This window comes from Triticum aestivum, chromosome 4A, assembly GCF_018294505.1.
Source record: "Triticum aestivum cultivar Chinese Spring chromosome 4A, IWGSC CS RefSeq v2.1, whole genome shotgun sequence".
NCBI classification, from domain to species: Eukaryota; Viridiplantae; Streptophyta; class Magnoliopsida; order Poales; family Poaceae; genus Triticum; species Triticum aestivum.
The window spans coordinates 164,223,634-164,237,264 of record NC_057803.1 but is presented as its reverse complement, the minus strand read 5'-3'; the positions used below and the strand labels follow the sequence as shown (position 1 = coordinate 164,237,264).

Sequence of the window (13,631 nt, the reverse complement as noted above, 5' to 3'; positions counted from 1 at the left end):
TTTGCTAGCAATTTTCAATTTGTTCCTTTGGTGTATGGTGTATGCTTTCATGCATGTTTGTGATTCTTACTTGTTCATGATTGGATTGCTAGTGTTTCTTTCAAAAACATCACCATTGCCAGGTATAACCCACTCGGACCAGGCCTAGGGTTTTCACCCCTAAGCTCAACACCGGGCACCCAAGAAGCACCACCAAAGAAGGGATGGCCACACTTTGATCTTCTCCTTTACGCATACAATTTCTCTATTTTCTGGTGCTTAGACTCGTGTATCGGTGAGAAAAAGAAGCTCTACTCAAAGAGATAAATTTCTCGCTTACAACAGTAGTTATATTTGTTAAATTGTCATGACTTATGAGCAACCTTGGAGCATGGTACCTCGCAAAAAGAAAACCTAGGAGCATGGTACCTCGCAAAAAAATTCCTAGGAGCATGGTAGAATTAGATATATTACCGTGTTTATAGGCCATGACAACTTCAGGATAAGGGCATGCTTGCTTTGCTACCAATTTTTGACTAGTTCCTTTGGTGTATGGTGTATGCTTTCCTGCATGTTTGTGATTCTTACTTGTTCATGATTGGATCGCTAGTGTTTTGTCAAGGTCGTTGGTCGTCAGTGTTGTGCTATGTTTGATGGTGTACTCTTCTTTCTATCCAAGCAAAAATTTGACAAAGCCGAACATTGATAACTTGATCTTGATGTGAGGTTGGCTAGACCATTTGATACTCCCTCCATTCCAAAATATAGTGCGCCCGCGTTTCCCGAGGTCTAACTTTGACCATAAATTTAACCAACGAGACCAACTGCGGCGGGAGAAAAAATTATATAATTGAAAACTTCTTTCGAATACGAATTCACTGATATAATTTTTGCTCCCGCCGCAATCGGTCTTGGTAGTTAAATTTACGGTCAAAGTTGAAGCACGTGGATAAAGAAAGCACTACATTGTGAAATGGAGAGAGTAACCAGCCAATTAGTAGCCAATATTTGACAAATGCCAAACATTAGAATTGCCGGATTTTGGTAGCTACCCAAGTATGCCCAAAGTGTCTCCGCAAAATGGAACAAACTTGAGGGGCAAACATTTACAAAAAAAAAAAAGAGATAAAATCTAGTACTGTTTAGAGGAGGACATTTGAGACGATTTTGAAGTTGGGGACTGAACACTAAATCAAAGGCAGAATTGATGGGGGTAAAGTGCAGTTTGCTCCATGAACCAGTGCCGATGAACGAATCAGTTGGTGCAGATCAGTTCCTGGAGCCTACAGAGAGCCCCAGACCTGTGTCCGGTGCTCCTGCAAAGATGTCACTTGCGCAGCTGTAGCAAATCGTGAATGAAACACGTCGGGGTCGACATATACCAGTATATAGATCCAGACCAAGAAATGAACCTCCGAGGGGCATGCATCATCCCCTTATGTGAACCAGCTAGGGCCATATTGGGGCTGTGGTAGCAGCACACCAGAATGAAGGGCAGGGGCCCCATGCATGCAAATAATAACTTTTGCATTTATGTCCACGAGCTAGCGCTCCAGCATTTTGCAGCAACAATGAAAAGCAGGGCCCTCCCATTTGTGGCGAACACGGCAACGGCGAGAAAGAAAAACAGAGCAGGTCCCTCCTCCCATGTACCTGCACGTTGGGTTGGATCTTGTTGGATCTGCTCCGCTGCCACCAAACCCAAATCCAAATCCAAATCCAAATCTGCGACGAGGCGAGAGACGAGAAAATACAGTATCTAGGAGCACGGGTGGTCGGGTAGGTCGGCGTGCGAAAGACGGGACAGGAAACGGTTGGGCGTAAATCTCCGGAGCGGCGTTTCGAGATGGAGAGGGAAGAAACAGAGCAGGCACGGCAGAGGAGGGCCGGCACAGCACAGCGGCGAGATTATGGTGGAGAGGAGAGGGCCTTCACATCACATGCATGCATGCATGACGCGCCAACTCGAAAGATAGATAACGTTGCGTTGCCCTCCCCTGTTACGTGCCACCAGTCGACAGACACCCCATGTGAATGGGGGCGCCACTGCTCTGCTCCGCCCTGCTGCCTGCCTGGCCTCCCTCGGCGAACACGATTATTTGCCGCTGCCGCTGCCGCTGCGAGAGCGGACACGTAGTACTGCGTCGCCGCGGCGATAACCCCGTATCGTATCGTTGGGGCCCCGTCGCATGAAAAAGGACCAGACAACAGTGGCAGCGGGTGCAGAGCGCTGCGACATGGAAAAAGAAAGGCATGGACTCTTTTCTTTCTCTCTCTCTCAATCGAGATTCCAAATGCTAGTGTAGAGCAGACGAAGAATCTGATAATGGCTGGAAGAAATGATGCCGATGCTGTTTCCCGACAATGCTAGAAGAATCGGAGCAGGCAAAATTATGGCCAGCAAAATCGCCGTTTGGATACGATACGATGATGAATTGGATTATGGCAGGAACCCAAAGGAGGGCATACACATCAAAGGATGGGCGGCCTTTCAGCGTCAAGGTCTCTCTGTTACTCAAAATTCCTCCCCCTTATCCACTACGCACACCAACCAAAGTACTCAGTAGTAAAGCAGGTGCATCAGTAACACACACTCATGCAGCACACATACAAACAACATCACCTGTCAGCGCATTACATCTCTCTACCGCTCACAGTCCAGCAGTAGTAAAAGACACAACAACTTACAGGCAACGGGACAAGAACCCAGACACAGAGTTAGGCCTTCTCTGCCTCGTGATCAGGCTGGGCACCAGCTGTTCCGTTTTCACCAGGAAGATGACCCACCACAGGGTACCTCTCTTTAAACTTCTCTTCCCAGTCTTGTAAAACCTCCAGTTCGTCTGGGCTCAGGCCTTCCAAGTCTCCAGTCAGGTCATTAAGGTCAAATGACATCAATGCCAGGGCCCGAGATGCATCCCTCCCAGCAAACAAGGAGTATGGTCCTTGAGGTCCATAAAACAGCCTGACGTCAAGAAAAAAAAACCAGACGACAGAGTCATGAATCATCAACAGTCTGCACTGTATGTACACACACCATGACACAAGCAACATCCTACTGCTTCGAGAACTACCTCGAGGACATAACAAGTTGTGGGATACTCATCAGATGGAATTATACATCTACACAAATATCTTATTTGTGCATTATATCACAGATAAACAAACTCAGTTTCGATTTCTAATGCAGATATGTGGACAGCATGTTCAACCTACTATTAACATCTAGTACAGTTCACAAGTACCGAGCTTATATCTGAAACTCAGATCCACAAGACACCCCTTGCAGAAGATTGCACCAAGGATTCAGACCTATATACCTAATTTCTTGGCAGTATTTGAGCAAAGTGAATACCAGCTACAGAGCTGCACTACAAACTCTAGAGTCAAGTCGGTCTCAGCAACGAATAAGAATATCCTTGCTGTCTGTTGAAACAGCAGACTCACGAGATGAATAATAGTTAAACAAAACAATGACTTTAAGGGTAACCGACACTAGCCATGTACAAGTGTACTGCTAATTGCAGACATCGGGACAACCAATGCCACAATAAACTACAGTACCAAATTATTTCACCAACTATAATATCTTACAGACAAACGTGGAGCAAAACAAGGAGAGATGGCACATGATAATTATGATCAGTAAGACAACAATCATGTGCTTCTGAAGAAATAAGGTGGATACAAACAACACAACATTGGCACTATAAGAAATGAAGAAACTAGAGATAAACTACATCACATTAAATACACAGAGCCTAATATAGTAGTATAAGAAGTGGTGCAGAGTTAAAACACAGTCCACAATAAATATGATAACGTTTCAACCAACAGTTCTCAACACTTGTTGTAGTTATTTTCCTAATAATAACATACTGTGAATGAACATCTGGCCAGATTGCAAATGGAAACTTCACCCCATCAAATCATTATACCAATGGATACTTCGTGAAAATGGAGTACAGCTTCAAAGCTCCCAGAAGTGGTTCAAACTTCAAAGAGAAAATTTTAAGCACAACATGTTCTTTTATTTGACTGTCTACTTGAACCCTCTCTCTCTTTTCCTACTGCATTTAAGGGTAGTATAAGGACGGGCAGACAAGTACCATAGAAACATTCATTGTATTTTAGTTACATTCTAAGAGTTCTATTTGATTATTGGAGATATTAAATTTACAGTGTTAACGAACAAACACCATGAATACTGTCGCTGAAGTCAGTTAACCTGTTGTTGTAGCTAAAATCGACATGAGACTGCCGCCATAACCCATGTAGAAAAGTGAGTGAGTGCTGAGAGTACAGACTACCATGGGCGGAAGACGCGGTAGGGCGAGGTGGGGCGCTCTCCCTACCTTGATTTCTGGGAATTTGTTAATAGGTATACACGTATACAATCATCAGATCGCTAAATATCGAGTTGGTCGCTAAATTTCACAGTAAAACTTTTTACTGGGCCGTGAATCCTAGACACCTGACTGGTGCCTTCGCTCGATCTACTCGTTCATGCAGGCCACACACGACACAACGCCAGGCTCCAGAAACCTCGATTGAGCGAGAGTAAAAACCACACACGCACGATTGACATGTGCACACTAACCTTGGTGTTTTTGTACCTAGGCGTGGTGACTGATGAGCGAGTTCAGCACGTATCAGGCTCTCGCTGATGTTCTTCGTTTTTAGGATAAACTTTCTCGAGTGGCTCCCGTGTTGTGTTCCCGTGAATCTTCTCCGAACCGTTAGTTAATAAATGCCTAAAGATCGGTGTGCTGAGTATCAAATTGCTAAGGGCTTCTTTCATCCGTAGGATTTTTAAGAAACACCGGAGTAGAAGAAAGTAAACTATAGGATTGCAATGCCACGTCTATTCGAATCCTAAAAGATTTTGGTTTATTTGATTGCCTTATAAAGCAAAATAAAGGATTGTTTCAAACAAGAGCGTGCAGATGGAAAGTTTGCTACGAAAAATATAATGCAAAGCAATTCTATATCTATATTGGTTTTGCACAACTTTTATTTTATTTTTGGTTTAAGAGTTCGCCCCACCTCAAAAAAGTTCAATTATCTGCCACTGAAGACTACTGAATATTGTCTATCATGTCCATTGACTATAGTCCGGTTGATCAAATACTCAGGTGCTTAGATGCACAAGGTACATCTTAAATTCCTGGTCTAAGCATTCAAGAATAACCAAATGTCTAGCAACACCGTGAAAACAAAACCTATTGAGAACAAGCAAATCCATAGAACCATATTGGATTGCTCGAATTCTCATTACATGTGTGAAGTTCACCATTTTGCACTCCACCGATTGAAAGGCAGCAAGAGACTCCTATGTTAGGAGTATAACATCAACAATCTAAAAAGATCCAGGCCCTCATGTCTCAATCAAATACTCCCTCCGTTCTAAAATACTTGTCGTGGTTTTAGTACAAATTTGTACTAAAAGCACGACAAGTATTTTGGAACGGAGGGAGTAGAATTCAATGGACTATCCACGTCAGCAGTGTGATAATTGCCTACAGTTACTAGCACACATTAGGTATCTTGCTTTTATCTGTTCCTAACTTAGATCAGCTCTTTACAACTCCATATTAACGTGCTTTGTTTATAGTAGAACTGCTTCTAACTGATAATCTTAAATAGTCTAGTCTAGTTACTCAAGGTTGGAATGATTTACAATGTTAAACTCAGCTCATGCGCGTATCTGTCCACACTGAACCCTGACCAAAACATAGCACAATGGTACTAGAACACAATATAACCCTCACCTCCCGCGCGAGACGTCGTAGACCTGACCGCGGATGGCGATGAGGATGGACTTGGCGGGATCCTTGCCGTCATAGGCCCTGAGCTGCTCGAGCGTGATCTCGCCCACCTGCACAGGGTCCGGAAACGGCGGCACGAACGGCTCCGGCTCCGCCTCCGCCTCCGCCTCCGTCCCCTCCTCCTGCTGCTGAGGCGGCTTGGGATGAGCCGCCGGTGCCGAAGGGGCTGCGTCTGGGGCGACGAAGAGGGTGGAGACGATGAGGTAGGTGGCGAGCATGAGAGCCAGCACGGTGAAGGCGGCCGCGGGCGAGAGGCCCGTGTAAGCCTGCACGGCGTCCGCGATCCCCTGCGCCGCCATGGGGGCTTGCTGGAGCTTAGGGCTCAGGGGGCTCGCCGAGGGAAAGCCTGGGTAGCTGGGTAGCTGGGTCTTGGGGGAACGGGGGTAGGTGCGCAGGGTGGTTCTGCCGCCGGTGACGGATGTTGACTCGGCGACCTGGGAAGAATGGGGAAAGCCGGCGGAGTCGCAACGCACGCCGCACGGTCCTTTTTTTACTGTTTCTTTTTTGAGGCAAAAATGGAGAGGAAAGTGGGTAGCACTGTAATTCTTCAGTGGCCCAAAGATAGCCCAGCCGGGCACGGTGCTGCTGGGCCTGGAACCATAGACGACACAAGTAGCTCTACGGCCGGGAAAGCCGGCCCATAAGGACATTTTTGTTTCGGATAAGTGCGCTGAATGTTTTTCTTTTTTTCATTCTGAAGAACATGTGTGCATTGATTTGCATCTGGTAATTCGAAAACATAAAAGCAGATAAAACACTATAATGAAATATCGCTTACTGTAGATTAATTCAGGACCTCACAACATTGGAATAACACATCCTGCAAAAAAAAGGGAAAATAACACAGGAACTATATGGACCCTGCAAGTGTTCGTAGTTTTCTGGGTTTATCCGTCTCAAATAGGACCCCAAAGTCAAATAGGTGTAAATCAGGGCAGTGTGCTCAAGGGCCATATAGAAGATTGAATACTGATTCACGTGAGCTGTAACTTTTCTTTTTCTGTTGGTTTGGCGCTGTTTCGTGCTCTTTTGCAGGAGTTTCGCAAGAGAGTAAAATTGTTTTATGCGGAAAACAAAAATGCCTGCAACTCATCATGTTTGATTGTGAGCAAACATTATTGAACCTGCATCACATGTTGCTCAAAGCATCTCTGGGCTTGGCTCTAGGGAAACGCTCGAAACAAGTGTGAGCCAGGCCCGAGCTATGCAACACCTCCCTAAGGCCTTGTACAATGGGAGGTGCTTAGTGAAGGTGCTTAGAGAAATAAATTAGACTTTTCTTAAGCACCGGTGCTTATTTATACAGAATAGACGCTTAACTACGCGTCTCTTCTGTAGAAATAGGCACCGGTGCTTCAGAAAAACCTGATTTATTTTTCTAAGCATCTTCCATTGTACAAGGCCTAAGAGCATCTCCAACAGGCGTCAAACGTGCAGCGCGCAAAAAACAGCTTTGCCGCGCGCTCATCGCCTGGTTTGGCGCGGCGCGCAGCGCTGGCTCCGGCAGCCGTGCTAAAATGCAGCGCGCGCGCCACTCCAGCAGCACGCAAAAATGCAGCGCGCGCGCCGCTCCAGCAGCGCGCAAAAATGCAGCATGCGCGACTCTCGCACAAACAACATATGCATTCAAAAACAGAAGCAAAAAGATCAAACACAAAAAAAATCAAAATAAATAATTCAATTTCATTATTACAACTCAAACAAACAATTTATCGTTCAATACAACAAATAGTGCAATTAAACATAACAAATAGTTCAACAATACAATATCGAACGCACAAATTATGATGCTCTTTGTCGTCCATTTCATGCCCACAACTCCTCAATGAGATCTTTCTGAAGATCATTATGCGCCGCAGGACGTCGAATGACATGATAGGAGGCAACAAAATGGGCTACCCTTTCAGCCCCCCGTCGCACTCGCACGGGATATCCCAAGAGCTCATACCGGGAGTAGTCTATATCTTGGCCACGCTCATTCTCGATAATCATGTTATGCATGATCACACAAGTGTGCATGATGTACCAAAGCATTTTTTAATCCCAAAATCTAGCCGGTCCTTTCACAATAGCAAATTGGGCTTGCAAAATCCCAAAAACTCTCTCCACATCTTTTCTAGCCGCCGCCTGAGCATTGTGGAAATCAAGTTCTTTCTTACCTTCTGGCTTTTTCAACGGCTTAACAAAGGTTTGCCACATTGGATAGATCCCATCCGCTAGATAATAGCCATAGTTTTATGTACGGCCATTTGCTACAAACTGCACCGCTGGCAACTCGCCATTTGCAATCTTATTCATCAGTGGTGACCGGTTGACAATATTGATGTCATTCAAAGATCCAGGTATTCTAAAGAATGCATGCCAAATCCAAGTCTCTTGATCGGCCACCGCTTCAAGGATTATAGTGGAATCCTTTTTTTGCCGTGGAATTGTCCATGCCATGCCTTTGGACAATTCTTCCAACTCCAATGCATGCAATCTATTGATCCAAGCATGCCAGGAAAGCCGCGAGTTTTGTTCATCGCCAATAGCCTTGCGACGTTTTCAGCATTGGGAGATCTCAAATACTCCTCGCCAAACACTTGCATAATTCCGACTGCGAAGCGCTTGACACACATGATGACCCATAGCCAAGTGATCATCAACTAGATCAGCCGGTATACCGTATGCCAACATACGCAAAGCGGCTGTCACCTTCTGAAAAGTGCTATGCCCGAGCTCTCCGGCGGCATTCCTCCTTTGCTGAAAAAAGCGGTCATGGCTCGCTAGTTTCTCTGCAATGCGCCTGAACAACTCGGTGCTCATCCTAAACCGGCGACAAAAATATGACTCGGGGTATGTGGGATTATCCGCAAAATAATGCCTGATCAATCTGTTGTGGGCATCGATCCTATCCCTCCAAATTTTCTGCCGACCCATAACCGAACCACCGTGCTTCGGTTTTTTATTGATATGCATAGCTAGTATCATTGCAAGATCCTCCTCCTCTTCCATATCAAATTCTTCTTCGGAAGAATTATACGACGAACTCATCTACAATTGTTCAATACTATGCCATAAAAAACTACAATCAACATGCACGAAATTCATGGCTTTTGAGCAATACATACCTTCTAGGCGTTTTGTCGAACACCTGGCGGGCGCCGAGCGGCAGCGAGCGCACGGGCGCTGTTCGTCGGAGGACCAGCACGCGCGAGGGGCGGCGGGACTAGAGGGGGGGGCGGAGAAGCCGCTGCGGGGCGGGGATAGACCGGGGAAGCGGCGGAACGGTCGGCGGCGACGGCGCGGCTGGATGGGGGGTGGGAGGTGCGAGCGAGCGCGCGGGAGCGGGCGCAGCAAATAAGCGGCACGTGATTGAGTTTCAGCCCGCTCGCTGAACTACATATGCCGCGCGCGCTGTTTTCGCGCGCCCGCTGGAGCAACTATTCCGGTTGCGCGCGCGCTAAAACGGGGAATTTTGCGGCGCGGCGCTAGTTTGGCGCGGCTGTTGGAGATGCTCTAATCACCTTTCCATGATACCTTCTAAGCTACAACGGCGCTTTGGTTTGAAATAAGCTCTACACGAAAAAGATGCACATCAATGTTGTCATTTCATTCAGACAACATGCTCCTAATTTTTTGAATTGTATATCTTGAATATTGTGCTAATGTTTGAAGATTTTTTAGACAAATTTGGGCAAAATCTTCTTGCACAGTCGACCGTTTGAATTTTTCTTTGACCACTAACTTCATCTTGCTGTTTCACATGACTTTTGTGTTGCATGTTTTATATTTCAGCGATCGTGGATGAGTGCATCTACATCTCATGTTATACCATACAAACGTGTTCATGTGGGCATGTTATGAAAACCAATGAATTTTGGCAGAATCTTGGCACCCGGTCAACCGTTTGAAATTTCCTTTGACTACTAGGTTCATCTCACTGTTTCACACGATTTTCGTGTTGCATGTTTATGTATTAACGATCGTGGACGAGTAGATCTACATCTCCTACTATGCCATACAAACGTGTTCATGTGGGCATGTTATGAAAACTGATGAATTTTGGCAAAATCTTCGCACCCGGTCGACCGTTTGAAATTTCCTTTGACTAGTAGCTTCATAGATTTACGTCTCCCTACGGACTGTACATCATGTCACACTTGGGCGTCAATGGGCTGAAAAACGATTCATGCCCAGCGGTTTGGTGGCCGTTTGATGCTTACGTGACCGTTGGATGAGCATCTGAGGGCTGCCACACCTTCTTCTACCTGCAACTGGCCTTCTCTTATTTCTTGAGCATCATATTTCTGCTCTAGGTAAGTTCACCACATGAATAAGAGGTGAGATTAATCATTGTGCATTCGCAAGCAAACAGCAGCATGTTGCATCTGAGGAGAAAATGTTAGTAACCAAACAATCTTGTGTAAGTTTCTTCTCAGCATTGCTCAGGAGGATGCATGTAACCAAACAAGCATTGCTCAGGAGGATGCAGGTAATCAAACAATCTGCACAGCGTGGTTTTTACCTGTATATTCACCTAGCCAGGCCGAACTCCTCACCGGAAGCGAGAAAGTGATGCGAGTAACCAAACACGCCAAAAGTATATGCATCATGGGTTGCATTTTTTTTCGGGCAGGAAGGTCGTTGTTTAAACATGTGTTATCTTCCCCCCTAACCAAAATTTGAGGTTGTTCAGTTTGTAACTAATAAGTTTGGCTTTGATTGCCGCACCTAAGGTAAGGCAAGCTTGACAAGCTTAGCGGTTGTTTGGTTCGCTTAGACAAGATGTTTTTTGCCATACTAGGGCCTCACATCACATACTCCCTCCGCTCCAAAATGCATCTATATACATCCGTATGTGGTTCATAATGAAATCTCTACAAAGACTTATATTTAGGAACGGAGGGAGTGCATTTCAAAACGTGGTACAAGATCCCTTTAGGCATGCCAACTTGTAACTTCAATATTATTGAACAAAACTTGGCCAAGTTTGGCAAAAAGAATGTGTGGCAAAATGTGCATTACAAGGCCTAGAACCAAAGAGTCCGTAGCCTGTAGTTCAACAACGAGACCAAACTTTTATATGTTCTCTTTCCATGTACAAGAAAAAAGAGAGGCTAGTTTCATCAGTAAAGCTTATTATAAATCAAGCGTACCAGCATTGCATACAAATGATTTTTTTAAGAGGCTTCTCAAATACCCCCTCAGTCCCATAATATAAGATCTTATTACATCCAATATGCAAGTATATTGGATGTAATAAGATCTTACATTATGAGACGGAGGGAGTAGATGTTTGGTGCAGTTTTACAGGAAAATACAAACTGAAAAGTATTAAAAAGGGCAATTTTTAGCCAGGAATGTTTGAACGAGAATGTTAATTGAATATACATCCCAGCAAAGATCGAGTACATTGCCCTTCAGCATTGTGCGAAAGTTAACTCTCCAGGATATCTCAGTATGTAAAGCCCTCATGACTTGGCACTGTGCTGAACTTTCTGGCTACTGTTCCAAGCAAAGTCAGTCAAATTTGTCAATCCTAATTTCATCGCACTAGATTGAACTTGTACTGATCAAAGTGACAGGTATGGACATATGAGCTTTAACTAGATCTGGACATTACGCTTTTGGACTTTTGCCTTCTCAGCATCAATGATAGACTCAACCTGTTTAACAGCATCCTCAAGCTTCCCTTCAGCATTGACAACAACGTAGTCAAAATATTTCATCCGCCTCACCTCCTCTCTGGCTGTTGCAATTCTGACAAGAAGCATGTCTGTAGTTTCAGTTTTACGGTGAATGAGCCTTTTGACAAGTGCCTCCTCGCTCTCTGCAACTAGAAAGATGAAAATTGCAGATTCGCCAAGTATCTCTCTCAAAGTTGCTGCTCCTTGAATGTCGACTCTCAAGACAATGTCATGTCCTTTGGCCATGTAATCACGGATCTGCGTGTCAAAGTAATAAATATGAGTACTTAAGCCAGATGGTTCTATGAACTTTGCTAGTCATAAACTGATATGATCTAATTGAGTTTCATGTGCGCTTTAGATTAGAATGCTTGTGTTGTGATGTTGGGTTTGGCGACATTTTGATGGGAAAACTAGTATTCCACTGTTTGTCTATTCAGAAGTCATAAAATTCAGTTATCAGAAATAGGTCAAGAGAGCATTTCTATTACTTAAACTTTACCATCACAAACAAACAGGACAGGTAACCAAATGATATATTATATGCAGTTATCACACATTACTACAAGGAACTGGAGAAGAAACACAAGGAAAAAAAGTGCCTACAGCTGAGAATTGGCATCAGTAGGTTCGACAATCTACACTATGGTTGAAGCTGTGTCACAGCTATAAACATAAAGTATAATTGTTGATGCCGTTTACATGGCTGTGAATATTTGCAAACGTTATTAGCTTATATCTATATAATTTTCAGGCAATCAACGAAACATAGGTTTGCAGACAACTCATATTATACTTTGGTCATCAACCCAACAACACATGCTGGATAATTCTGGTTTCTGTAAGACGAATATGAGCAGCCTTCTAATTCTAGTACACTAAATTGATTGACAGAGATATTGAACAAGCTTGGTTTCGATATAATAATGTAGAAAAGGTGAAGTGATAGCACACCTGCTGCTTGGGAATCCCCTTGTATTCCCCATAAACAAGCGCATACTCAAGCAACTCCTCCCTTTCAATCATGGTGAGGAACGCCTCCTTGGTGACAAAGTGATAGTCCTTCCCGTCAACTTCACCTGGCCGAATTGCTCTGCTCGTCGCCGTAACAACAAAATGGATCTCTTCCCTCTCCTCTTGCAGCCTCTGGTGAACAGTTCAAACCCGACATTTCAAACAGGCAACCAAACAAACAGCAAGGCCGCATTACAAGAAGGGTAGGGGTTGCGCGGCATCACCTTGATGACTGCATCCTTGCCGACGCCACTCGGGCCACTGATGACGAGGATCATCGGCTCCGGCGGCGGCGCCAGCGGTTCGGAGCTAAACGTGGTGCCCAGCGCCGCCTCCAGCCCCCGGAACAGCTGATCCTACAATGCCACACCACAACACAAACACCACAATAAGCTTTAGGTGGAGGTGAGAGAAATCTGACAGCCGCGGCAACATGGAATTAGACCAATACCTTGTCGGAGAAGGACGGGGGCGGCGGAGGAGGCGGCGGCGGGAGACGGGAAGAGTGGTGCCACCCGGAGGAGGAGGAGGAGGAGGAGGAGGACATGAGGCGGCGTGGCAGGGGGCGGGGGGGCGGAGGGGCCCGGGGTGGAAGGGGGCATCTCGCGAGGAAGGCGGAACGAGCGAGGGCGGAGGAGAAGCGCCGGGAGAGAAGCATCGGGAAGGTTGCGCGACGAGAGGAAGGGGCGGAGGATGTGGGGATTGCTGGATTGGAAAGGGAGACGAAGGAGGAGAGGGTTTGAGGGGTTTTGACGGCAGCGACCGGTGAGATTCGTGTTAGTCACATCATTAGGTACGTGAGGGCAAGCGCGTGTCTACCAGTGTGACATTAGGATATCTCTAATGCTAACCCTCATTAGATCCGTGAGGGCAAGCGCGTGTCTACCAGTGTGAAATTAGGACATCTCTAATGCTAACTCTCAAATCGCTTGCATTGGTTCGGACCAAACGCAGTACCCTATCGATCAATAAAAGGGTACCCGGCGGCAGCAAACTCGACACCGTATCAAGGCAGAGCCTCCTCTAGTGGTCGTCGCCATCGCCGCCCCGCCAACCCCCTTCCCCCCTCTCGCATCGCCCACGGACGTCGAGTAACCAGATTCCGCCCAAGCCGCCCCGCCGCCGCTAGCACGCCACCACT

The 13,631-nt window shown here is 45.7% G+C and overlaps 2 protein-coding genes across 2 annotated transcripts; both read right to left on the bottom strand.

Annotated features, from left to right (window-relative positions):
* Positions 1 to 2,373: 2,373 nt before the first annotated feature.
* LOC123085722 (membrane steroid-binding protein 1) lies at positions 2,374 to 6,300 on the bottom strand. Its single transcript, XM_044507416.1, has 2 exons — positions 5,751 to 6,300; positions 2,374 to 2,944 (listed from the first exon to the last, which is right to left on the bottom strand). The coding sequence occupies exons 1-2, from the start codon at positions 6,104 to 6,106 to the stop codon at positions 2,698 to 2,700; spliced, it is 603 nt and encodes a 200-aa protein (XP_044363351.1). The 5' UTR covers positions 6,107 to 6,300; the 3' UTR covers positions 2,374 to 2,697.
* Positions 6,301 to 11,114: 4,814 nt separating this feature from the next.
* Positions 11,115 to 13,228, bottom strand: LOC123085721 (guanylate kinase 2, chloroplastic/mitochondrial). Its single transcript, XM_044507415.1, has 4 exons — positions 12,942 to 13,228; positions 12,715 to 12,846; positions 12,431 to 12,622; positions 11,115 to 11,734 (listed from the first exon to the last, which is right to left on the bottom strand). Exons 1-4 carry the CDS (start codon positions 13,146 to 13,148, stop codon positions 11,396 to 11,398), a joined length of 870 nt encoding a protein of 289 aa, XP_044363350.1. The 5' UTR covers positions 13,149 to 13,228; the 3' UTR covers positions 11,115 to 11,395.
* Positions 13,229 to 13,631: the final 403 nt, after the last annotated feature.